At 42.2% G+C, this 21,846-nt stretch overlaps 1 protein-coding gene across 5 annotated transcripts in view; it reads left to right on the top strand.

Annotated features, from left to right (window-relative positions):
• Positions 1–20,426, top strand: part of CNTRL (centriolin) — a 92,039-nt gene extending 71,613 nt beyond the window's left edge. For 3 of the 5 annotated variants that reach the window (XM_059410902.1, XM_059410903.1, XM_059410906.1), the window contains 18 exons: positions 561–691; positions 816–956; positions 1,061–1,187; positions 2,396–2,560; positions 3,293–3,452; positions 5,082–5,197; positions 5,279–5,496; positions 7,930–8,087; positions 10,235–10,308; positions 11,458–11,646; positions 12,070–12,295; positions 13,974–14,179; positions 15,345–15,485; positions 16,265–16,537; positions 16,701–16,763; positions 17,988–18,194; positions 19,466–19,549; positions 20,003–20,426. In XM_059410902.1, coding sequence (XP_059266885.1) covers positions 561–691; positions 816–956; positions 1,061–1,187; positions 2,396–2,560; positions 3,293–3,452; positions 5,082–5,197; positions 5,279–5,496; positions 7,930–8,087; positions 10,235–10,308; positions 11,458–11,646; positions 12,070–12,295; positions 13,974–14,179; positions 15,345–15,485; positions 16,265–16,537; positions 16,701–16,763; positions 17,988–18,194; positions 19,466–19,522 — 2,652 coding nt within the window. In that variant the 3' untranslated portion in view covers positions 19,523–19,549; positions 20,003–20,426. Of the gene's footprint in view, positions 1–560; positions 692–815; positions 957–1,060; positions 1,188–2,395; positions 2,561–3,292; positions 3,453–5,081; positions 5,198–5,278; positions 5,497–7,929; positions 8,088–10,234; positions 10,309–11,457; positions 11,647–12,069; positions 12,296–13,973; positions 14,180–15,344; positions 15,486–16,264; positions 16,538–16,700; positions 16,764–17,987; positions 18,195–19,465; positions 19,550–20,002 lie in introns of those variants that run through there. The other 2 variants (XM_059410904.1, XM_059410905.1) reach the window with 2 other exon arrangements.
• The last annotated feature ends 1,420 nt before the right edge of the window (positions 20,427–21,846 follow it).

Below are 21,846 nucleotides of genomic sequence, written 5' to 3'. Positions count from 1 at the left end.
GCAGGGAGCCCGATGTGGGGCTCAATCCTGGGACCCTGGGATCATGCATGACCTGATCCGATGGCAGACGCTCAACCAACTGAGCCATCCAGGCGTCCCTATACAGACTATTTTTAAGTAAAAAGATTCACTGCCTCCCTACCCTCAAGGGACTGTTTCTCTTTTGGGTAGCCCTTTTGTCTTTGTGGGCACAGATATAATTTTACATAGCTGCTCTTAGAGTAGTGTACCTTTTAAAAGAATTTTTTTCAGCCAACATAATAATATCAACATTTGTTGCTATGTTGTCATTTTAAAGGCTACACAGTACTCTGTTGTGTTGATGTGTTGTCATTTACTAAATCCATTTTTGTCAGGTCATATACCAATCTACAGTGAGTATTTTTGTGCAGTAGTTTTGACTCCTGAATTCTTTCTGAGAATTGGAGAAGCGTGAATGAACATCTTTACCGGTCTTCTTGTCTTGCCTTGTTTTCTGAAAGAGTTGTACCAGATTATACCACAATAGCTGTGAGGGAGAATGGTGACTGAATTGCTTTCAATGACCGTGTCTTTTTTAGACAAAAAATGCCATTGAGAAATTCGCCGATGCCAAGAAAAATTTATTGCAAACTGAGAAAGATGCTGAGGAGTTAGAAAAGAGAGCCCAGGAAACCGCTGTTAACCTTGTCAAAGCCGACCAGCAGCTCAGGTAGGTGGAGTCCCTCAGCTGTTCAGTGAGATGAGAAGTTTGGTTCTGACAGGCTAATAATCGCCTTATGGTAACTGGCTGGTTAAGTCTAAGGGGCCTTGGAGAATAAGGCAGTGTGTTTTAGGTTGCTCCAGGCTGACACAAAGGATTTGGAGCAGCACAAAATGGAGCAGGAGGAAATCTTGAAAGAAATAAATGAAGTTGTGGCAGCAAAAGATTCAGATTTCCAGTGTCTCAACAAGAAGAAGGAGGTCCTGACGGGAGAGTAAGTACAGCCCCTGTTGGGCACACGGGGCTCGAGCCGGAAGACGGCGCTGGGGGTCCAGCCTCCCTTCGGCCCCGCTCTAGTGCTGCTGCCGGTGTTTGCAGGCTGCAGAAGCTGCAGAAGGACATAGAGACCGCGCAGCACAGTGAGGATCACCACCTGCAGGTCCTTCAAGAGTCCGAGAGCCTCCTGCAGGCCAAGAAGGCTGAGCTGGAAAAGCTGAGGAGGCAGGTAGGGAAACAGATGCCTTGAAAAACCAGCTTGTGCTGCTTTGAAATCCACATCATAATGTATGATTGTAAAAAGTAATGCCTGTTCGATGGTAGAAAAGACTGGAAAATACAAAAGAAAATATAAAGCACAAATGAGGCTGTATCTTTTAGTGATTAAGAGTGGAGTCCAGGGGTACCTGGGTGGCTCAGTGGGTTAAACCTCTGCCTTTGGCTTAGGTCATGATCTCAGGGTCCTGGGATCGAGCCCCACATCGGGCTCGCTGCTCAGCCAGGAGCCTGCTTCCCCTTCTCTCTGTGCCCGCCTCTCTGCCTACTTGTGCTCTCTGTCAAATAAATAAATAAAATCTTTAAAAAAAAAAAAAAAGAGTAGAGTCCATGGGCACCTGGGTGGCTCAGTGAGGTAAGCCTCTGCCTTCAGCTCAGGTTATAATCTCAAGGTCCAGGAATCGAGCCCCACGTCGGGCTCTATGCTCAGCGGGGAGCCTGCTTCCCTCTCTCTCTGACTGCTTGTGATCTCTGTCTTTCAAATAAATAAATAAAATCTTGAAAAAAAAAAAAAAGTCGAGTCCAATCCACATTTGGATCCCAAATCAATAGAATATGTTATTGAGTGAAGGAAGCAAGCCCCAAAGCAGGATGCACCCTGAGATCACTTATGCTAAATGTGCTTATGAACACTTGTGCTTGTATTTTTAGTCTATATCAAAGTACAAATCAGTCATCTGATAAGGAGGCATGATGAATATCTTCTGTTTTCTTCCTTTCACATGTCTGCATTTTCTGCTTTTTAAATAAATACGTGTGTACTATCCTTAAAATTGTAAATAATTTTTTCTTAATTTACAAAATGAGTTTTTAAAATCCCTGCCTGACTTCCATTGCCAAGGTAGTTGTTAAATGGAATAAGGTATAGACATGTGTTTTGAAAACCATAAGCTGAGGGATAATCATTATTATTATTATATTGTTATTTTTGCTGTGCTTTGAGTGCTTTTATGTAGATGAGCTCAGGATCTTTATCAGGCATTTTGTGCATGAACCCCTGGCCTGGCCCTCCTGACTCATGTAGCTGGGATAATTACAATTAGGCTAGTTCCTAATTTCCCCCACAACCGTTAGCTGGACTGGATATTCTCCATCATAGCAAGCCCTGAAGGTTGCATGGCCTTTGACAAGCTTTGCATTCTTCCCTTTTTTTTAATGCAGGTGTCGGGTCAGCAGCAGGAGATGGCCATCTTGGACAGGCAGGTAGGGCATAAAAAGGAAGAGCTGCATCTCCTCCAGGATAGCCTGGTCCAGGCCAAAGCTGACCTCCAGGAAGCTCTGAGACTGGGAGAATCCGAAGTAACTGAGAAGTGCAATCACATTCGGGTGTGTTTTTCACTAGATTTTCTTAAGAGTCCTAGGATGATGTTAGAGATTTATTCTGAGATATTTTCATTGGTTTCCCCTCCAAATGCAAATATAAATTGCTGAATCTGGACCCTTCTGTAGCATCAGTTTGATGTGGTGTTACGTATCTGGGCTCTGGCTGTGTGGGTAGCTCCCTCTGCCACTGTGCCTTTTCTCATACCATTTCTTCTCCAGGAATTTTTTTGTGAATGTTCAGATCCTACCCATTTTCATGGTTCAGCTTGATATGCCTCTAAGAAGACTTCCCTGACTTTTCCTTTACCTTGGAAGGAGTTTTCTCTGTCTCCTGAGTTTGGGGGCACTCTGCACATTTCCTAGGGCATCTTAGGCTTTCATGATCATGTTTGTACTCCTTGCCTAAATCTCCTCAAGGTGTTCAGACTCCTGAGGGCAGGAGACGTACCAGATTCAGCCTTTTCTTTCTATGACAAATTGCCTTACACAGAGTCAATACTGCTTATGCATTTTAAATGAAGGTAATGTGTGACTTACTTTCTTCTATTATACAGAAATATGTTGGTGTAAAATAGAATACAGTGCTCTTCTTGACACAAAAAGCAAAACTGAACTTGTTTCCAGATTAGAATTTTTATGAAATGAGATAGTTAATAAAAAAATTGATTTCAGGGTAATTTCTATTCATAATTTTGTAAAGTGGAGTTGACTTTTTTTTTTTTTCTTTTGGCACAGGAAGTAAAATCTCTTCTGGAAGAACTCAGTTTTCAGAAAGGAGAACTGAATGTCCAGATTAGTGAAAAAAAAACTCAACTTGCATTCATAAAGCAGGAAATTGAAAAAGAGGAAGAAAATCTTCAGGTAGTTTTAGGACAAATGTCTAAACATAAAACTGGTAAGTTTAAAGGAAAGCAATCATACAAAGTTGGAGTTTGGAAATATCTCTATTTGAGATCACAGAAAAAAATACAAATGGTGGAATAAACTTCTTTTAAACTTCAGCTTTGTTTTAGATGAGCAAAGAAAAGCAGTATTGTAAAAGGAATACAGTATTTTCTGCCATTCAAAGCTTACTGATAAAGTTTATTTAAGAGCTCAGTAGTCATTATAATTACTGACCAGGGTGTGGAGAAGGAAGAACACTTAACAGGCTATTTGACAGAAAAAATCGGGCCAATCCTGCAATGTTTCAAATCTGAAAATTCATGCCTATTGAACCATGTAGCCCATTTCTAGTTACTGAGAGAAAGGAAGCATTTATATACCTTGCAGCAGTATTGTATTTACTTAGTAACACTTGATTTCCTTGTTTCACAAATTAAGCTACCTGAGTTGGTTACTTGCAGCAAAATTTATAATGAAATTTGGAAATTTGGCCAATCTAAAAGCCATATTTTCAACATTTAATGGCATGCAAAAAATGCTGATGGGAAGACTGAAAGAATAGATGTAAAACTGAATATAGAGCATAATTCCAATTTACGGAATGAAGACTGAAAAAATAGATGTAAAACTGGATATAGAGTATAATTCCAATTTATTTGGAAGATATGTGCATGTGTGTGCACACACTCCTGGAAGGAAATAAATCAAATTGCTATTGCTGTAGTGATCATCTTTGGATGGTTGGATAATAATGGGTTTTCATTTGTTTCTTTTTTTCTTGAAATTTTCCACAGTGAGCAAATATCTGTATAATCAGAGAAGAGAGTTAATACTTGAAAATCTATATATTTTTTTGAAAATCTTTATTTTAAAAGATAAAAAATTGTTGGGGGCGCCTGGGTGGCTCAGTGGGTTAAAGACTCTGCCTTCGTCTCAGGTCATGATCCCAAGGTTCTGGGATCAAGCCCCGCATCAGGCTCTCTGCTCAGCAGGGAGCCTGCTTCCCTTCCTCTCTCTCTGCCTGCCACTCTGCCTACTTGTGATCTTTTTCTGTCAAATAAATAAATATTTTTTAAAAAAAGGTAAAAAATTGTTATTCGAATCTCAGCTTATGTATTTTAACATTTTACCCATTTATTTTGACTAAAATTCATTTAGATGAGGTAATTGCTCTGGAAACTAGAACTTTGTTAATGTTTTTGTTAAAATGTTTTAAACAAAATTTAACAAGTTAATGTTTAGCAATATTTAAAAGGATTTTTTTTTTTTTCCATTAAAACAGTTAGCTCCAGCGTGCCTCAGTGGCTCAGTTGGATAAGCCTCTGACTTTGGCTCAGGTCATAGTCTCAGGGTCCTGAGATCGAGCTGTGCTTCTAGACTCCCTGCTCAATGAGGAGTCTGTTTCTCCCTCTGCTCCTATCCCCTTTTGTGCGCACGCCTCTCTCTCTCTCTCTCTTTCGCCTTTTCTCTTTCAGGTAAATAAAATCTTTTTAAAAACACAATTAACTCCGTTAATTCAGCATAATAGATATGTTTTGATGACCTATTGTTTCTTGTATCAACAGCATTATTTTCTGTTTTATTTTGTAAATGTTTTCAACTACATTTAATAGCATGGATCATGCTCTGTTTCTCTTAGAACTAAAGAATATTCTGGACATGTTGCAACTTGAAAACAATGAGCTGCAAGGTTTGAAGCTACAGCATGACCAAAAGGTGTCTGAGTTAGAGAAAATTCGGGTTGAAGTGCTAGAGGTAATAAACAAAGCCGTTTTACCCTTAGCCAATTGCAGTCTTTCTCTTGAGCATGTGTGAGTCCGCTTTTATCTGTTTTAGGAGAGACTGGTGTTAGAGAATCTGCAGCAGACAGCCGTGCAACAGAAAGGGGAGATAGAGTGGCAGAAGCAGCTCCTCGAGAGGGACAGACGGGAAGTAGAGCGGATGACTGCCGAGACCCGAGCATTACAGTCGTGTATTGAGTCTCTGTGCAAAGAAAGGGAAGATCTTGAAGAAAAACAGGATAGCTGGGAAAAGAAGTTGGCACAGACTAAACGGTGAGAGCAAAACCCAATAAGCTTGCCAGATCCCTTCCTGAAGACTAAAGCATAATAAACACACTATAAGAAGGGAATGGAAATGGAGAAAAGAAAGTACTCCACGAACTCAGTATCACAGTACAGCTCACCAACAGCATTTCTGGGTGGATTTCCTTTTGGGCTTTTCTTTTTCCAAAGCACATTTTAAAATAACTTGTTGTGGATTTTTTTAGGTAAAATAACAAATGCTAGAAGATGTAGCTGAGTGGAGAGATACCTGTTTGTGGGTGGAAAGGCAATATTGTTAAGATTCGGTTCTCCTCAGACCGATCTATAGATTCAGAACAATCCCAGTCAAAATCCCAACAGGCTTTCAAAATAGAAATTGACAATCAGGTTCTGAAATTCATGTGGAAATACACAGGATGGACATGGAATAGGATCTAAAACTTTAGCTATGACACCAAAACAACCGTGAAGAACAAAAGTTTAGGGCTAATACTACCTGACTTCAAAACTCAGTATACAGCCATGGTGATCAAAACACTATGATACTGGTATAAAGACAGAAAAAGCAATCAGTAGAACAGAATAGAAAGCCAAAAGTAAGTGCACAGATGTGTGGACAAATGGTTTTGATAAAGATGCAAAGGCATCTTTTTCAGTAGAGGAGAGATGGTCTTTTCAAAAAATATTGCTGAAATGATTGCATATTCAAAACCTCAAAAATGAACTTCAGCCCACACCCATATTCATTACCTCAAAATGGACCATAAACATAAATGTGAAACCTAAATATTTAAAACTTCTAGGAGAAAACATAGGAAAAAAACCTTTGTGACCTTGGGTTAGGCAGAATTTCCTAGATAGGACATCCAAAGCATGGTCCATAAAAGAATAAATTGGTAAAATTGAACATCATCAAAATCAAAACTTATCCTCACTGTCAAGATAATGAAAAGACATGTCACAGACTGGGAGAAGAATCTTTGCAACCATGTATTTTCAAAAAAGGACTTGTACCCAGAGCATGTATATACAAAGAACTCATAACTCAATAATGAGAAAACAAACAATCCAGTTTTTTAAATGGGCAAAAGATTTGAGCAGACATTTCACTTAAGAAGATGAATGGATGGCAAATAAATACATAAAAAAGATGTTCCTCATCATTAACCATTAGGAAGATGCAAATTAAAACCATGATGAGATAACACTATGTACCTATTAGAAAGGCTAAAATTAAAGACTGATCATACCAAATGACATGGAACTTTCATACACAGTTGGTGGAAGTGTAAAAATGTTAGACCACTTTGGAGAATAATTTGGCAGTTACTTAAAAACTCTTACATATATTGGCCAGAAGAGCTACCATTCTACTCCTCGATATTTATTCATGAGAAGTGAAAGTGTGTGTACATACAAAGAATGATGTACTTTAATGTTCATAGCAGCTTTATTTAAAACAGCCAAAACCTGGAACCAACCTAAATGTCCATCAGCTGGTGAATGGCTAGACAAATGACTGTGTAAACATATCCTGGAGTACTATTTGGCAATAAGAAGGGAATGCAGGGGTCGCCTGGGTGGCTCAGTTGGTTAAACAACTGCCTTCGGTTCAGGTCATGATCCTGGAGTCCTGGGATCGAGTCCCGCATCGGGGGGCCCCAGCTCCATGGGGAGTTTGCTTCTCCCTCTGACCTTCTCCCCTCTCATTCTTTCTCTCTCTCTCCAATAAATAAATATCTTTTAAAAAAGAGAGAGAGAAGAAGGGAATGCAGTACTGACACACACAGCAGCATGGGTGCACCTCACAGTGACTCCTCTCAGTGACAGAAGCCAGACAGAAACCAGCCTACACTATAGGACTCTGGTGGTGTAAAAGAAAGCCGGCTCGTGTACATCTGTTTTTTGGACAAATCCTATCGCACAGTTGTGTTTCCTGTTTTCTCACTTATCAGAAGCTAGCCATCTATTTTAATTGTGAGATTTGGGGAATTCTGAGTGTTGTCCTTGTTGTTATTCTGATTTTTATAAAACTTTAGTGAGTCACTTTTCAAAAAACCTCGTGTTTTAGAAAGCTGAAAATAAGATGTCTTTTGGAAATGAGTTGATTAAGATTAAGATTATTAAGATTATTTATTTATTTATTTGACAGATCACAAGTAGGCAGAAAGGCAGGCAGAGAGAGAGGAAGGGAAGCAGGCTCCCCACTGAGGGGAGAGCCCAACGCGGGGCTCCATCCCAGGACCCCAAGATCATGACCCGAGCTGAAGGCAGCGATTTAACACACTGAGCCACCCAGGCGCCCCAGAAGAGTGTTAAGGTTTATAATCATTCATAGTCTATAACCATCCAGTGAAAGGATAACAATGTTCCTTGGCTGTGTCTTGTGCGCAGTTGGACCTTTTATGTTCGATAGTCTCACTTACTCTGCTTGCGCGGTAGGGTTTTAGCAGCTGCAGAAGACAATAGCAGAATGGAGCAGGCAAACTTAGAAAGATTGGAATTGGATGTCAGAAAGCTGCAGCAGGAGCTAGACCAACTTAACAGAGAGAAGCTCTCACTGCATAAAGACTTGGGAGCAGTGCAGCAGCAGCTACAAGGTATGAAGCTGCCCCTCCGCGGTGGCCGGGGAGGGGAGGGTGTCCTTCCTTTGGTTAGGTTTTCTTTTCTTTTCTTTTCTCTGAATATACAACCTTTTATTTTCTTCCAGATTTGGAGTTTAATTATACAAAGAGAAGTCAGGTTTTGTAACCTAAAAATATTTCCTTATTAAAACTATATTAATACTTTTGCAAACTATGCAGAGAAGATAGGGACACACATATGTGCATGTATGGAGCTGCACGTCAGCCACGCCGGATCCCTGGGTGGGGAACTCCCAGCGCGCCCTCACTCATCTGTGAGGACACAGAGCTGTCCTTGTTGAGGCGTACACAGTCAGTCCGGCATGGTCAGCCCTCTGCCATGAATGTGTCTGTTCAGTTGTTTGCTTCTTAGAGCAGACAGTGACCTTCCTCATCCACCAGCCATTGGAGGAGGACGAGGCCCATTCTTCTGGGAGGCTTTCCTGCTGGCTCTCTTCAGCGTGTCTGGAAGCAGAGGGGTTTCCATAGCCTCTTCTCTTTTTCACCTTTTGCTGAAGCAGTCTTGAAAAACAAAACCAGAACTCAGCTATTCCTCAGAAGGAATCTGTTACCAAAGATCATCTCCATGGGGACTGACCCTGGCTGTCCAACACTTGTCCATTCGAGATGGAAACCATCTTTGCCCCTTGGTCCCACCTCAAGGGTTCTTCTTTTGTTTCCTTTTCTTATTATAGAAATAATTCATGCTAATGGGCATGGGATTTATTTTTAGAAGTGACAGAAATGTTCTAAAATTAGATTGTAGTGATGTTTGCATGACTTTGTGAATATACTTAAAGCCAATGAATTGCACACTTTAAAATGGGTGAAATGCTTGGTATGTGAATTATATCTCAGTAATGCTGTTTTATTTATTTATTTTTTTTTTAAAGATTTTATTTATTTATTTGACGAGAGAAATCACAAGTAGATGGAGAGGCAGGCAGAGAGAGAGAGAGAGGGAAGCAGGCTCCCTGCTGAGCAGAGAGCCCGATGCGGGACTCGATCCCAGGACCCTGAGATCATGACCTGAGCCGAAGGCAGCGGCTTAACCCACTGAGCCACCCAGGCGCCCTCAGTAATGCTGTTTTAAAAAAAATAGTTCATGTTCCTTAAAGAACAATTTAAAAACACGCAAAAAGATGAAATAAAAATGACTATTGACCTCACCCCTCAGAGGTAATTCCTATTAACAGTGTGGTGAATATCCTTCCAGATTTTTCCTTGGGGTGTGTGTGTGTGTGTATGTGTGTGTGTGTGTAGTTTTAAAACAAAAAAGAAAGATGCAGATAATACCTTTATTATCAAAACTTTGTTAAACATCCATGATTAGAAATTACTAAATAAGTCTAGCTAACAACGTATTTATACTTGTTAAGCACTTACTGTGTCTCAGACACGATTCAAGTATTTTATGTGCATTTCATTTAATCCTTATAACATTTTTATGATAGAAACTCTTTCACCCATTTACAGAGGAGAAAATGTAAGCTTAGTTTTCTGTGATTTCCTCAAGGTCATAGAGGTAGCAAGTGACAAAGCCAGCACACATATAAAATCTATTCCCAAATTATCTCCCTTTAAGATTGTACCAATTTACATTTCTCCCAGCAATGTAGAAGGTGTTCATTTTTAAACCATGCACGTTGTCAACACTAGGTATTAACTATACATTTTTTTATGATGAGGTTTTGAACATGTAAATCTAAAAACCTGAGCTCCAAGCCCAGATATAGGTTGTACGTATTAACTCATTCTTTTGACCTTTTGATAAGTAAATGGATAGCCATACACTTTTTTTTTTTTTTTTTTAAAGATTTTATTTATTTATTTGACAGAGATAAATCACAAGTAGGCAGAGAGGCAGGCAGAGAGAGAGAGAGGAGGAAGCAGGCTCCCCGCTGAGCAGAGAGCCCGATGCGGGACTTGATCCCAGGACCCTGAGATCATGACCTGAGCCGAAGGCAGCGGCTTAACCACTGAGCCACCCAGGCGCCCCTGGATAGCCATACACTTAACAGAAATGAGTTTATATTCACTTCCACTCTACTTTTTTGGGGACTGATGGGAATTGGGGAAATGCATACAAGTGTATTTATATTATGTAAATGTTATTTCTGTAGAAAAACGAGAAGCCGTAAACTCACTACAGAAGGAACTAGCGGATGTCCAAGACCATTTGAACCTAGCAAAACAGGTAAGTTTAACAAATGTAATCTTCTAGTAGTATCCTGAAGGTATGCAGACAATTGGCTAAAATAAAAGTCAAATCAAGTAGGTTGGTTCCTTTTCATACCAGCAGGTTCCATAGGGCCATTTTTAAGACACAAACATACACACGAAACTTTTGATGCAGAGCAGTGGTTTTCTCATTTATTTTCAAAGTTTTACTCAAAGATAATAAGGAAGATGGTAGCTAGAACAGAGCCTAAAATGCTCAACCAGCCCCTTTAGGGGCTTCGGGCACCAGATGGACCATCTCTTACTCTTGGCAAAGATAAGGCCTGCACAGCTTAGCTCAGATTTGGTTACTCTGAGCAGCAGGGTAACTGCCAATTTCAGAGTACCTGGGCCTCCATCTTGTCAGATGTTCAGTAAAGCTGATTCTTGACCCTTTACTTTGGATAGTCTTAAAGATAATTGTCATCCTATGAGAATAGTGCAGTAATTTCGGTTTCAGAGAACCTCAAGCAAGTTCTGGGCCTCAGTTTCCACTATGTAAACCAGGGGTTGGATTGGACATCTGATTTCTTCCATCTGTCTTTAGTAATCTAAGATGTAAAACTTGAAGTATTCCATCTTTAAAAAAATTCTTACACAGTAGGCTCTAATGAGTATTTTCTGTGTTGTTGAAAATACAGTAAATTTCTAAAAAAATATATATATAATAAATTTCTCCAAAAAAGTTTAATTTGGATTCCTTGCATAAATAAGAAATTATTTTCTGAGCTTTTCAACCCACATAAATATTTCAAATAGTAACAAAACCATGACTTTAGGTTTATTTTCAATGAGAATTAAGCCTTAGTCACAGCGCTCCTTAATCTTCTTAGCAATCTTGTGAGGTGGGTGTTGTTTATTCCCACCTCAGTGATGAAGCAGCTGAAGTTCAGACGAACTGGGTCTCTTAGGTTGGGACATCTTCTGTCCTCTTCTTAGACACTAAAAAGAGGAAAGCTGATGATTAAATTGCATCCTGGGTGCTTTAAATAAGTTTGTTGAGAGAATAAATGATGTGGGACTTTCATGTTTATTTTGTCAGACTTGCTGGATCTCAGGAGGGGCATTTGCCAGCCCTAGGGCAGATGGCTTTGTTAATAGTTTCCATTTGTTCTTTCACGTAAAGGATGTGCTTCACACCACCCAGCGTAAGGACATGCTGCTCAGTGAACAGACCAGGCTCGAGAAGGGTATCGGTGAGTGGATGAAGAAGACTGAAGACTGCCGCAAAGAAGGGGAGACAAAGCAGCAACAGCTTCAAGAGCTTTGGAACGAGATTGAAGAAAACAAGGCTAAGCTAGCCCAGCAAGAAATGGTACCACACATTTATGATTTTACAGAAAAAAACACTTTGTCACTTGGGTGAGCTTCTCCCGGCTGAAGCTGTGAAGGATCGCCCATAGGACTAGTTCCCTTAACCGCCCTGTGTAACCAGGAGGATTTTACACCAGCGTTTTGCTCTCTCGGTATTAATATTGGGACCATTAAGACCACAGAACACGGGTCCTGTAAAGAATCTTGCTGGCCCCATGCCACCGGCCGCATGAATCTTTTCCTCGCGCGGTGGCCAGATAGTTTTTCAGTCCCAGCACGATCACCTCTGTAAAGGGAACTCACTGTCTCTCACTGGGCTGTTTCCTGCTTTCTCTGGAGCTGGAACCTGGCTAGCGTCCGCGAAGGTTCCCTCATTTGGGATATAGTGTATTTGTTATATTATGACTGTTTGTTCTCTATTAAGATGTTTCAGAGACTCCAGAAAGAGCGAGAATGTGAAGAAAAAAAGTTAGAAGCCAGTAAAGTGGCTCTGAAGGAGCAGCAGCAGCAGCTGGAAAGGGAGTTGGGCGAGCAGAAAGGCAAGCTGGACCAGGTGCTCTCAAAGCTGCTCTTGGCTGAGGAGCGTGTGAGGACTTTGCAGGAAGAGGAGAGGAGCAGCGAGACCCTGGAGAAAACGCTCTCCCAGACCAGTATGTGTTCCCAAATACGGCTCTTTGGGAGGGGGGCGGCACTGGTTGTCTTGCCAGGTGTGTAGAGGAAACCCTGAGCCCGGCCACGGCCCAGAAGGGGTCAGAAGGTGCAGAGTGGCAAGGAGATGCCCCGTTGGATCCTGCTAGCCCCAGGAGAGGTGACAACAGGTTCAGAGATACAAGGCATTTGTCTTTATGGAGATGGGAGTTGATCCTGAGACTGTGTGGTCTTTTTATCCGACCATACTGCCTACTTCAAGAATGGTGCCTCAAGGCAGAGAGATGTTAAGGCAAAGAAGTTCTAGAAGGCACTCTGAAGGCTTTCTGTGAAGAACGCTGTTTTGAGCTTTGGAAATGATGATCCATTTCATCTCGCCCAATCAAAAAACAATTATCGGGGCGCCTGGGTGGCTCAGTGGGTTAAGCCGCTGCCTTCAGTTCAGGTCATGATCTCAGGGTCCTGGGATCGAGCCCCACATCGGGCTTTCTGCTCAGCCGGTAGCCTGCTTCCCTTCCTCTCTTTCTGCCCGCCTCTCTGCCTACTTGTGATCTCTCACTGTCAAATAAATAAATAAAATATTAAAAAAAAAAAAAAAAAAACCAATTATCAACAGTTCTACTTGTGTCCAAATTTGTCATAGTGAATGGTACCAAAATACAGGTATTTGCTTTTGGGTCTGTTTGCGCTCTCTTGAGCCATGTATCAATGACAATGACATGGAAATCCAGGATAAATGATAGTTCCCACAGCAATAAGTGATTTTTTTCTTTCTTAGGCTTCAGGGTTTAACAATGGTCAGAAAATGTTCTCTGGTGAACTTGGTGGAAGGGTTATTACTCCTTCCTCCCCAACTCTTGATTACATCCAGACCAGCAGCTTCTTTATTTTCTTTTTTCTTTTAAAGATTTTATTTATTTGAGAGAGACACAGCACAAGCAGAGGGAGAAGCAGGCTCCCTGCTGAGCAGGTAGCCCCATACAGGACTCCACCCCAGGACTCTGGGATCATGACCTGAACTGAAGGCAGACGCTTAACCGAATGAGCCACCCAGGTGCCCTAGACCAGCCATTTCGTTGTGAAAATGAAACTTAACTAACATATGTGTTGAGTCTGACCACACCTGACATGTGAAAGTGAAATCTTGGACAGGGTGTTACTCCAGAGTGTGGGTAGAAAAATCTATTTTAACTGTCGTTGTTCTTTGTAAGCATCATTTATTGAGTACTTAATGTGCACTATGCATTTGCATATAAGATTCCCATGGAACAGCAGAAGTAGGCTCCTCTTGTATAAAATAGGGCTTATGCCACTCCAGATCCCGTGTTGTTTACACCACGCTGCCTCCCGTGAAGGAGAAGTATGTGTGCACTCCCTTTATTAAAACCCGGGTTTATAAGAAGTACTTCAGCCATCTATTTCCATGTCTCCTGCCCCTCAGGATTGCTGTTTGCTCTCACTGGTCCCTGATAAAGGGAAGACAATAGCTGTCCGTCACTTTGGGATCCAACCCTCTAGGGCCCAGTTTTGTCAGGAGGCACCTTTGTGAGGGCTTTTACCTGGGCCTCGGATGTGGGTCGGGGGGATTCGGAAGATCCAGTGATTCCCGAGTGGCATTTCCCTACCTGCCCATAGCGGGACCAGGGCCTCCACCCAAACTACTAAAAATGCTCATTTCAGAACGGCAGCTTTCAGAACGGGAGCAGCAGTTACTGGAAAAGTCAAGTGAGCTGCAGGCTCTCCAGAAAGAGACAGACTCTATGAGGGCAGACTTCAGCCTCTTACGGAACCAGTTCTTGACAGAAAGAAAGAAAGCCGAGAAGCAGGTTGCCAGCCTAAAGGAAGCACTGAAGATCCAGCGGAGCCAGCTGGAGAAGAACCTTCTGGTGGGTACCCACTGCCCTGACAGCTCATGAGGAAGCACCACATTTACATTTTTAGACTAAAACGCTGCTTTGGAGAAAACAAATTACCTGGCAGCCCAGTTCCTAACTCAACTGTTTTGTGTGTATTGATGCACAGTGTGATCTTGAAGCTGATAGTGGGCTGTAGCCCTCGAGAAGCCGAACAGACAGTGTCAACATGAAGCAGAGAGCACTCTCAGCAAGGAGCCTCAGCTCACACCTCCACTGACAGGGGCTGCAGCATTCGGTGGGGGGGGGGGCTTAACATGTTTGCCCATCTGCAGTCACTGCTCACAGATTTTTCTCATCCTGCCCTTTTTAGTCAGATTAGCTTTAATTTTCCTTAAACCAAGGAGCGCAGTCTGCCATGCTTTTATCCCTGAAATCTATTTGGGATAAAATTTGGGGAGGTGAGGGGTGCCCGAATGGCTCAGTCGTTAGGCGGCTGCCTTCAGCTCAGGTCATGATCTCAGGGTTCTGGGACTGAGCCCCGCATTGAGCTCCTTACTTGGTGGGAGGCCTGCTTCTCCCTCCCCTACTCCCCCTGCTTGTGTTCCTTCTCTCACTGTTTTTCTCTGTCAAATAAAAGTCCTTTTTAAAAAATGGGGGGGAGGGGATACTCTAAGTCCACAGAGATTTATTTTGGGTGGAGGCAGTTGGGCAGTGGTAGAGACTATCACAGGAGTGGATTTTCTGACACCCTCTGGAGGAGCTGATGTATGTGAATGGGTGTGTGTTTCCCAGACAGTGGGAAATGGGTGTTTCCCAGAGGGTGACACGCTCACCACTAGTGATCAGCAGCATGACTGTAAAGATAACATGGAGGGGTCTAGATTTTCATCCTCCGGGTAACTCTGTGAGGATGACTGTTGTTCCTGTTGCAGTAATGGAGGCTCAGGAAAGGAAAGGAACATATTATCAAAGGTAATGTTGCAGAGCTATGATTCAGACTTTGGGCTAACAGATAACAGACTCTGACCACCTATGTACTATAGCTCTACCACAGCCTCTCAAGGCCGGTAGTGTTATCCCCACGTTACAGCTAGAACCCCAATGGGAAACGGACTTACAGAGCTAGTGAGTGTGTAAGGCAGCAGTGCACAGCTCCATGTGCCAGAGCCCAGCCGTGTCCTTCCTCCTGCACTAGGAGCAAAAGCAGGAGAACAGCTGCATGCAGAAAGAGATGGCGACAATCGAACAGGTGGCCCAGGACAACCACGAGCGGGCCAGGCGCCTGATGAAGGAGCTCAACCAGATGCAGCATGAGTACACGGAGCTCAAGAAACAGGTGCGTGCCCAGGAGCCCCTGCTGGCCGCCCGAAACAGAGAAGGCCCGGTAGACATGCTCACTCCCCATTGGGCAGTTTTTGTTTCTTAAGTAGCTCTTTTTTTTTTTTTTTTTTTTTTTTTTTTAATTTATTTGACAGAGAGACATCACAAGTAGGCAGAGAAGCAGGCAGAGAGAGAGAGAGGAGGAAGCAGGCTCCCTGCTGAGCAGAGAGCCCCATGCGGGACTCGATCCCAGGACCCTGAGATCATGACCTGAGCCGAAGGCAGTGGCTTAACCCACTGAGCCACCCAGGCACCCTTAAGTAGCTCTTTTAATAGGAGTATTTCTTTTTAGAAATTATGAAAGCTGATTATAAGAATGTCCTTTAAATCAAATCTGTTTTTTTTAGTCTTAAAATTTAGAAATGCACCTCTATAAGAGAAAAGCATTTGTTCAAAATGTACTTTTAAAATCCCCTTAAGTTCAGCATCTTATGTTTTTGAAAGAAAAATAGCAGTTCTTCAGCATGAAATTTTATCATGTTCCAAAGAGCTGTGTTGAAATGTTAGATTTTATGTCAGAAACAAGTCTAGAAGACCCAAATGCCTAGGAAGGAAGAAATGACCCAGCAGAAACCTCTGATACCCTGTGGTGTAACCAGGCTCAGAGCAGTTCACACTTAGACTGGGAGAGTCTAATCCTACGTGGAAAGTTCCATAAGTACATGACACATTAAGCAGTTCAATTCCAAGTAGCTCCCAAATATTACCCACTCGAATCTGACTCTCACTCTTCAGATGACAAACCAAAAAGATCTGGAAAGAAGACAGATGGAAATCAGTGACGCAATGCGAACACTTAAATGTGAGGTGAAAGATGAAATCAGAACAAGCCTGAGGAATCTCAACCAGTTTCTCCCAGAACTACCAGCAGATCTGGAGGCTATTTTGGAAAGGAATGAAAACCTAGAAGGAGGGTTAGAAAGCTTGAAAGAGAACTTTCCATTCACTGTGAGTGAGAGACCATCACCTTTTGAAGAAAAATTGAATTTTTCCCAGACTCACATAATGGTAAGTATATATCCTGCTGCTCTTTGGGCTTTGCTAGAAGATAATTTGTTCCCACCTCCCCCCAGATAAGCTGAAAAATACATGTGGAACTTGGGGAAGGCGGGAGGAGGGAAAGGCTAGCAACGTTTGGGGACTCTGATGTTTCCCTTTCCCTCTGAAAAAGGATGAACACTGGCGTGGAGAAGCACTCCGAGAGAGACTGCGTCACCGTGAAGATCGACTCAAGGTTGCCCTTTAAAACAGTACAGTATGAGATGGTTGGCATGTTGAGGACAGTGGGAAATTGCTTATCACGATATACTGCTGCCATTCCCTCTGTTACGGCATGAGCAGCTTTCTAGATTACATGGCGGAAGTTTAGAGAAGTTGGCATCACACAGTAAGTGGCAGGGGTTAGCATTCAAACCATGAATTGTGGAGTTAAGCCCAGTGTTCTGGGTAATGCTTCTTTGCCTCAGCTAAAACTGACAGAACCTAAGGACCTGGGACAGAAAATAGAGATACAGTGATAAACAAGAGGCTCATAGACCAGTGGTTGGGGGAAAGATAGGCTTTGGGTGTCAGACAGAAAGTTGTTTGGCTCAGAACATGTGGAGTCTTGAGGCCTGTGAGACATCCAGGGCCAATCTCTCCATAGGCAGCTTTCAAAGAGTCTAGGATTTAGCGATCAGCATTGACCTAAGGATTTGGGGGTTAACAGTACAGGTGGGAATTGGAAAAATGAAAGGAAGATAGAATGAGAGGGCAGAATGTGTTTGGAGAAAGGCTTCATACACAGCATGAACTGGGAGGGAGCCATGCACTGTGTTGAGGGAGTGGAGGTCCTTGACATCCAACAGCTTCCAGCCACATGTGGCTACTTAAATGTAAATGAATTCTATTAGGTTAAAAGTTCTTCAGTTGCCACAGTTTTAGGGACTCGACAGCCACTATTGAGTGGCTGCTATATTTGACAGCACAGATAAAGAACATTCCCATCATCACAGAAAGTTCTGTTGGACAGAACTGCTGTAGACTTGGAGAGAATCCTTTGAAAGAAACAGCAGGGGGGCAAGCCAGAAAGTAGCGTGGGGTTGAAGACTGGAATGCACTGTGAGAGGCACTGAAGATATCAAGTATAAACCAGTCTTCTGCTAAGTCTGGGCAGGAAAGGGAGAGAAGGAATCATCATTTAACGAGGAGGCCAGGGATGCAGAAATCCTAAGTATTGTTGTAAGGGAGAGAACTGAGCAGAAGGCCCAGTTAATGACAGCACAGCATGGTACAAGTTCTACGCACAGAGAGAAGCCACCAGCACCTTCTACGTTTATATATTTTTTAGGACAAAGACATTTTCAGCAGCCATTCTTACTTTATGATAATCAGATCGGCCCATCAGTGTTAAGCATGAGGAAGCTATGGAGTACATTTCTTCTGTGTAAAACCCTAAATTTTACCGTAATGCTTTCAGGCCCAGCTTCGACACTGTATGTCCAAGCAAGCAGAAGTGCTAATTAAGGGGAAGCGGCAGACAGAGGGCACGTTACACAGCTTGAGAAGACAAGTGGATGCTTTAGGGGAATTGGTCACCAGCACTTCTAGAGACTCCACATCGTCACCTGGTCTGTCTCAGTTGGAATCTTCCCTGGCTGAGGACTCTCAACCTGGACCAAGCCAGGTAAGAGTACGTGCTGTTGTAAACATAAGAAGCTTTAGGGTCCCTAATCTATCTAGTGGAGACTCAGAATGCCACAAATGCCACCTTCAGGTCTCTGGAAAACTGAAGACAGATTTGCTTTCAAAACTGGTCCCTAGGAAAATGGAATGGAGTGGTTGGTGGATCTAGGAGGAGGACAAGGTGATGGCTTAGGGAATGGCCTGAAATTGGAGGCTGGATGAGCCGTCAGGGATACAGGGAATTCTCCTGCTGAGCTCCATTGCTGGATTTCCTTGTTCTCTACTCCAGCCGTAGAGCATTTAGGCTGCAAATGCTTAGTTTACAGTTTAGTCTGTAGTTTAGTCTGTTAGTTTAGTTTAGTTTAGTTTAGTTACAGTTTAGTCTCTTAGTTTAGTTTGTCCATCTCCCTGCATCTCAGGAAAGGATGCCTGGCTGTGCCTTCTGTTCTTCCTCAGCAAAAGTTTGAAGTCAAACCTCTTAGCACAGGGTGTCTACAACCCCTAAAGTTCACAGAGCCTTTCTGTGTGAGACCTTGAGAAGGTTAACGTTTAGGAGGCACATGAAATAGACTCAGGGAATCGGTCAGTAGTGACCCAGAGATAATAGCTACCATTTTTGAGTGTCTGTGTGTATTAATAAGCACTTTACATGTATTATCTCATGTAGTCTTTGTATCCTAGGAGGTAGGAAGTATGCCTTTACTAGATGAAGAAATTGTGTAAAATGAAAAATGTCACAGCAGAAGATGAAACCAGGACTTCGGGGCTCATCTGTCACTACCACAGAGCAGGATAGCATATAGCTGAGCCACAAGGAATGTTGAGAAAGAGCTGCCTCTTTTGTAGGCACACAGCTCAGCAGCAGCAGATCCAAGATTTGAATGTGATTACCTTAAAACCTTCTATGGTGGGACCAAATCAGGCACAGGCCAAAACCATCATGAACCTCAGGGCAGGTCTTAAGAGTATCAGGAGGCACTGAGTATTGCAAAGGTGGGTTTAGAGATGAGACAGCCCAGAGTCGTGGAAGAGGAGTACATGGGGATTTGGGTGCCAGGTTTAGCTATCAGCTTGGGGTGACAGCCTGAAGAGTTCAGGCGCTCGGGATGCAGGAGAGTAATGGTGTTGTTAGAGACGCAGCAGGTAGGGGGAGGTCTGCTAGAATTCTTTTGGAGTCTGGGGTCATAATCCAGGTTTAAGAGATGAAAGCTTAAACTAGGCTGGAGTTAGGGGCTGGCTTCTGAGCTGTGTTTTCATCTCCCTTCTTTTCAGAGCTCCTTCCAAGTTCTACAAGATCCGTCACAATTACTAGACAGTTACCGACACTGATGCCATCCCCAGCTTCCTGCTTGCAGGGTACATGTTACAGAGTTCTCTTAACTACCACTTTCAGTTGGAATATCCTGAATTCTAGCTTATCTTACAGTCCAGTAGATTTTTAATTTTACTTTGTTTTTTTTTAAAGATTTTATTTATTTGACAGAGGTCACAAGTAGGCAGAGAGACAGGCACAAGAGGGAGGAGGCAGCAGGCTCCCTGCTGAGCAGAGAGCCTGATGCAGGGCTCGATCCCAGAACCTTGGGATCATGACCTGAGCTAAAGGCAGAGGCTTTAACTCACTGAGCCACCTAGACGCCCCTTAATTTTACTCTTGAATAATTTTGTACAGTGGCTCATCTCCCAAGTATTTTTCCAAAGAGGTACTCAAATACGTATTTTACCTGTTAGCCATCGTGAGCTGTCACTTATTTCTGTTCATTGAAGACTTGTTTTTACTGTTCCACGGAGGCATCCTCTTTGTTTCTGCAGGAAGAGAACTGCTCAGCCGGGTGAGGAAATCTTGGAGGAAATCCCTTCTCTACTACCTCACCGTGAACTGGAAGGCCGCTTGGTTTTGCTCCAGATGCGGGGACCTCCAGCACTGCACCTCCACTATAGCTTAGCTCACATGCTGTGAACGCTGGGGCTTCTGTAAATCACATGTACATATGGGAAGAGTTGTATACAGTTTAAACCTGGATGGCTGGGGTTTTTTTTTTTTTTTTAGCTTTGAAATGTATTGCCATAAAACCAGTGATTATAATTGTAAATTTGAGGCTACAAACTGGTTTAAATCTATAGCTACAAAGAAAAAGAATGTACTCAAGCCCTTCATTTATAGTGTCAAATTTTATTTTTGGATTTTGTTTAAAATCTATTTTCATATGAAAATAAAAGATAAAATAGTCTGTCATCTGACTTTTCATTTCATAGATCTACAGTAAAGCCATCAAACGTTTACCTGCGTTCCAAGAGAACAGCAATTTCCAAATGGCTCTCCATCTTTGGCCCAGAGATTGAAGTTTGTTGTACCTGTCAATGAACATACACCACATGGAAATATCGTTTATAAAACTACTATACCTGAGGTGCTTTTCCTCAACCAAAATATTCTTTGATGTAAAATTAGCAGAATCTGACCCAGTGGTAAATTCAAATTGTGTTTGACTTTTAAATCTTTGAACTACTGTAATTAATGGCTCTGCTTCATGATCTACAAATACATTATTTCTCTAAAAACAATAGCAACTGTCACAAAGACTGTGTGGCAGCAGACTTCTTCTCATGAGTAAGGGGAAGTATGAAACTACATGTTACAGGTTTTAAAATACTCCCAAGGCCTGTTTTTAGGCCCGCAGACAGCTTATGAACCATAACCATACAGTATGGTGTGGTGCAACCATCCCTCTCTACCCCAAGGAGGGTTATATACCCAAGAATTTGGTCAGACCTGGACCATTAATTAAGATATGGGATAAACAGAATTACACTAAAGGCAATGGAAGTGGCATAAAATTTAACACACAGTAAGTTCTAGAAGTATCTACTTCCAAATAAAAATTGGATTTGGTGTGTATCTTTTGTATTTAACATTCTCTTATTTCATTTTCACAGGCCTTAGCAAAATGCTGAAAAGTCAGGCCTCTGCACAATTACTGAAATCCCTTAGGGACACTTTTCCCCATTCTGTCCATGTGCTGAGTAAGGGTAAAATATCTTCTTTCTAAACTGCCACATGAACCCTATTCCCCTGTGGACAGGAATGGAAGGTAATCATTTGATCTTCTGTGTAAGGGGGAGTGACCTGAACCACACACATCTATATAGAAAGATCACACCTGAAACAACGGATATGTGAGCAAAAAAGTTCTCAAAACTATAGTTTGGAATTGGGGAGGTAATTAATATGTGAAACCAAACACCTGGTTCCAAAAGACCTCTTTCCAAAGAAACTTTACTATATCCAGTATTATGTGAAACATTACCACCAAAAAAAATTTTTTTTAATCAAGTTTACTGTATCGAACATTTTATTATCCATGAAACACTTGAACATTGCACTGGAATGTCTGAGCACCAATTTACTAATCAAGAGGGCCTCCACACAGGTGCAAGGTTAACAAGTAACCCACAGAAGCAGGTGACCCCACATGTAGTAAACTCTCATTGATGAAAGATTAAAAGAACTTCACATTCTCTCCAAAGTGTACTTCCCAGTGTCTGGCACATGCATGTTACAATAGGACAATTTGCTCTTCTATTTTTGAGCACCCAAGTTTATTACAGGGGAGTACACATGCAAACAACAGAATTTGGCCCAAAGTACAGTCAAG

The sequence above is a fragment of the Mustela nigripes genome, chromosome 9 (assembly GCF_022355385.1).
Source record: "Mustela nigripes isolate SB6536 chromosome 9, MUSNIG.SB6536, whole genome shotgun sequence".
In the NCBI taxonomy this organism is placed as follows: domain Eukaryota; kingdom Metazoa; phylum Chordata; class Mammalia; order Carnivora; family Mustelidae; genus Mustela; species Mustela nigripes.
The sequence above is the reverse complement of the archived record's forward strand: the minus strand, read 5'-3'. Positions and strand labels throughout refer to the sequence as shown.